Consider the following 2,770-nt stretch of genomic DNA (forward strand, 5'->3'; position numbering starts at 1 on the left):
TGTTCCACAAAATGTGGAGGAGGTTCCGCTGGTTCTAGAAGGCCAAAATTGTATCCCTCTAAAACAGAGATTTCCAAAGGGTGCTCCGGAGACAACTTCCACCCCATACATAATCATGTGAAGAAGGATTGTTGAAATTTTGACCGGATATTTGTGGTAGAAACGATGGAGATGTGACCTCATGTGAAGGTGCTCTTACCATTGGTGGTGGAAAGGCCCGAAATGGGTGTGCGATGCGAACATGGTTGGGGGCCTGGGCGCGGGCGTGTGACCAGGCGCTGGCAAAAGCGCGAAGAGAATTGTCTGGAACGTTTCAAGTTAGAATGTTGGATGTCTTCCATTCCTGTATCACGATCTGGAAGCCTTGGAGAGTAGCCACGGGGCCAGACTACGTAACATGGCATCTCAAATCAAAGCTCCTCCCCGCACAACTCTCTCTCTCTCAGTTTCTTTCTTTGATCTTATCATAAGGTTTCCTCGAGCATTATATTCCGCTTGTCTTTGTATTTCCTGTATCGTGATTGCTCTTGAAAGGCCTGCATTCGCTTCTTCACCTCGCCGATTCGTGCCTTGCTTTAGTCTCCTCCTCTCTGCTCTTCCATGGCGCTCTCCCTTCTCCGCAGGGGTGACGATATGCCCTTGTTTGATCCTTTCAGCTTCGGCTTCGAATCCATCATCCCGCGTGGCATCTTTGACTCCAATGTTGTCCGAGACGTAGCAACGTCTGTGATGAATGCTCAAGTCGACTGGAGAGAGGCTCCCGAATCGCACATCTTCAAGGTCAATCTGCCTGGTAATACTTAGCTTAACCTCCAAGTTAAGTCTCTCTGAGATGTGTACGTACGTTATTTTATCAAATCCCCCTTGTAATTGTCTATGCTGTGATGCTTTGCGATTGATATGCTTGTTTTGATATTTAAGTTTTAAGCTCCCGGCAAATTTTATGATGTGTTTGCCTTATTTCTATGCCTAGACACGCGACTCAAATTTCTATTGATATCATTTAAGTTCTCTTTCTTTCTGTACTGTGATAGGCTGAAATGTTCCGCGGTGGATATGGATCTTATGCGATTGAGATGCTTGTTTTATTAAATTTTAAGCTCTGTCAAATTTCGTTATGCTTAGTGTCGTTAAGCAACTTAAGCCTCTTTTCATGCCTAGAAATGAGCCGCAAATTTCTTTCTATGCGTAGAAATGTGCCTCAAAGTTCTGTTGTTATCCTTCTCATTGTCCCTTTGTCTGTTATTCGTCTGTCATCAAGTGTGCCTTCCTGTCGGTACTGCCATAGGCTGAAATCTTGCTGAGTTGATACGTTTTGCTCTACCTTGAAGGCTTAAGCGACCGAATCTGTGGTTGTCGAATTCTTTACCTGCCTGTTGCATAAGCCTTAAATACTCTACTTTCAAGAAAACATTATTTCAAATTTGTGTTTGCGGAATTCTTTGCCCGCCTGTTTAATTGTGCCGGCTTAATAAGCGTTAATGCTCTGCTTGTTTGCTTCTCTTCCAAATTTGTGTGCTTGTCAAATTCTTTGCCCGCCTGTTTAATAAGGCTCAATATTCGCCGCTTGTTAATTTTTAAAGCCTTTTTGGCAATTGATCCTGTTAATTTCATCAGCCTTAAGATTTCTTCCTTAATCTTCTCTGCCTGTTTCATCAAGGTAGGTTCTCTGTCTGTACTTCAGTATGCTTGTGATTCTGAGCTCAGTGGTATTGTGGTTTAAAAGTCTCCTTTTTAGGCGTTTTTATTATCTTTACTATGCTCTTTTTCGACGTCCACAAGAGTACGACGTCCGCGCATGCATTTTGAAGTTCCTTTTTTCTTGATGTTAATTCTGCCACAGGCATGAGGAAAGAGGACATTAAAGTTCAAGTGGAGGATGGACGTGTGTTGCAGATCAGTGGTGAGCGCAAGAAAGAGGAGGCTGAGGAGAGTGATCGCTGGCACCGTGTGGAGAGAGCTTATGGAACCTTTGTTCGCAGATTCCGCCTGCCTGAGAACGCCAAAATGGACGATATTAAGGCAACCATGGAGAATGGGGTACTCACTATAGTTGTTCCCAAAGCACAGGAAGGCAAAGCGGAATCCAAGTCCATCGAGATCGCTGGCTCTAGTTAGATTACCACCCCGTTTACACCTTTGGAGACTTGGCTGGATCTGCATTTCGGATAGATCGTTTTCTGGACGTCTGCTTGCTTAGCAAGAGAGGAATCGTGAGTTATGAATGTAAGGAGTTGATAGTGTATAGAATAATGGAGGTTGTGCCCATGAGTTTACTCAGATGACTATCATGTCCAAATGTACATAAAACTATATATCGTACTGCAGAATATAGGAGTGGCGTTAATCTTGACAAGTTTTTGTAATATTTGTCTAAATTTGTTATCGTAGTATGTAGGAGGTAGTCTAGGCCTAAAATTTGAACGTCGCACTGTAGCCTGCAGCCTTAAAATTTGAACGTTGCAAAACCTTTCAAGACCTTGAAGAGGGCTGCAAAGATCTTACGCCTTCAATAAGACACGAATATTACAAGATATTTCCCTTAAAAACACGTATAATAAGATTCAGATTTTTAAAAATGCGAGTTTCTCTTAAAATGTGGAATACACGTAGTAAGATAATCCTAAAAAACTAATGTAGTTGAAGGGTGCGAGTTTTTAAGTGTGGAATATGAATGTGTTACTCTAGAAGGTTGCAAGTTGCAACAACCCCTTGTGAACCTTGAGTAACGCAAGGTTGCAAGTTGCAACAACCCCACGCTAGGATTCCT

At 42.7% G+C, this 2,770-nt stretch overlaps 1 protein-coding gene across 1 annotated transcript; it reads left to right on the plus strand.

Moving 5' to 3' along the window:
• The first annotated feature begins 365 nt into the window (after positions 1–365).
• On the plus strand, positions 366–2,356 carry LOC148024430 (18.1 kDa class I heat shock protein-like). The gene is made up of 2 exons (XM_087693701.1): positions 366–793; positions 1,844–2,356. The coding sequence occupies exons 1-2, from the start codon at positions 601–603 to the stop codon at positions 2,116–2,118; spliced, it is 468 nt and encodes a 155-aa protein (XP_087549827.1). The 5' UTR covers positions 366–600; the 3' UTR covers positions 2,119–2,356.
• Positions 2,357–2,770: the final 414 nt, after the last annotated feature.

Source organism: Lygodium microphyllum, chromosome 15 (assembly GCF_053477565.2).
Source record: "Lygodium microphyllum isolate KBCC chromosome 15, Lygodium_microphyllum_v1.1.10, whole genome shotgun sequence".
NCBI classification, from domain to species: Eukaryota; Viridiplantae; Streptophyta; class Polypodiopsida; order Schizaeales; family Lygodiaceae; genus Lygodium; species Lygodium microphyllum.

Excerpts from the sequence above, each read along its gene's own strand:
- LOC148024430 (XM_087693701.1), top strand. The coding sequence starts at position 601 with ATGGCGCTCTCCCTTCTCCGCAGGGGTGACGATATGCCCTTGTTTGAT. Across the intron at positions 794-1,843 it reads CTTCAAGGTCAATCTGCCTG|GCATGAGGAAAGAGGACATT; the intron begins GTAATACTTAGC and ends ATTCTGCCACAG.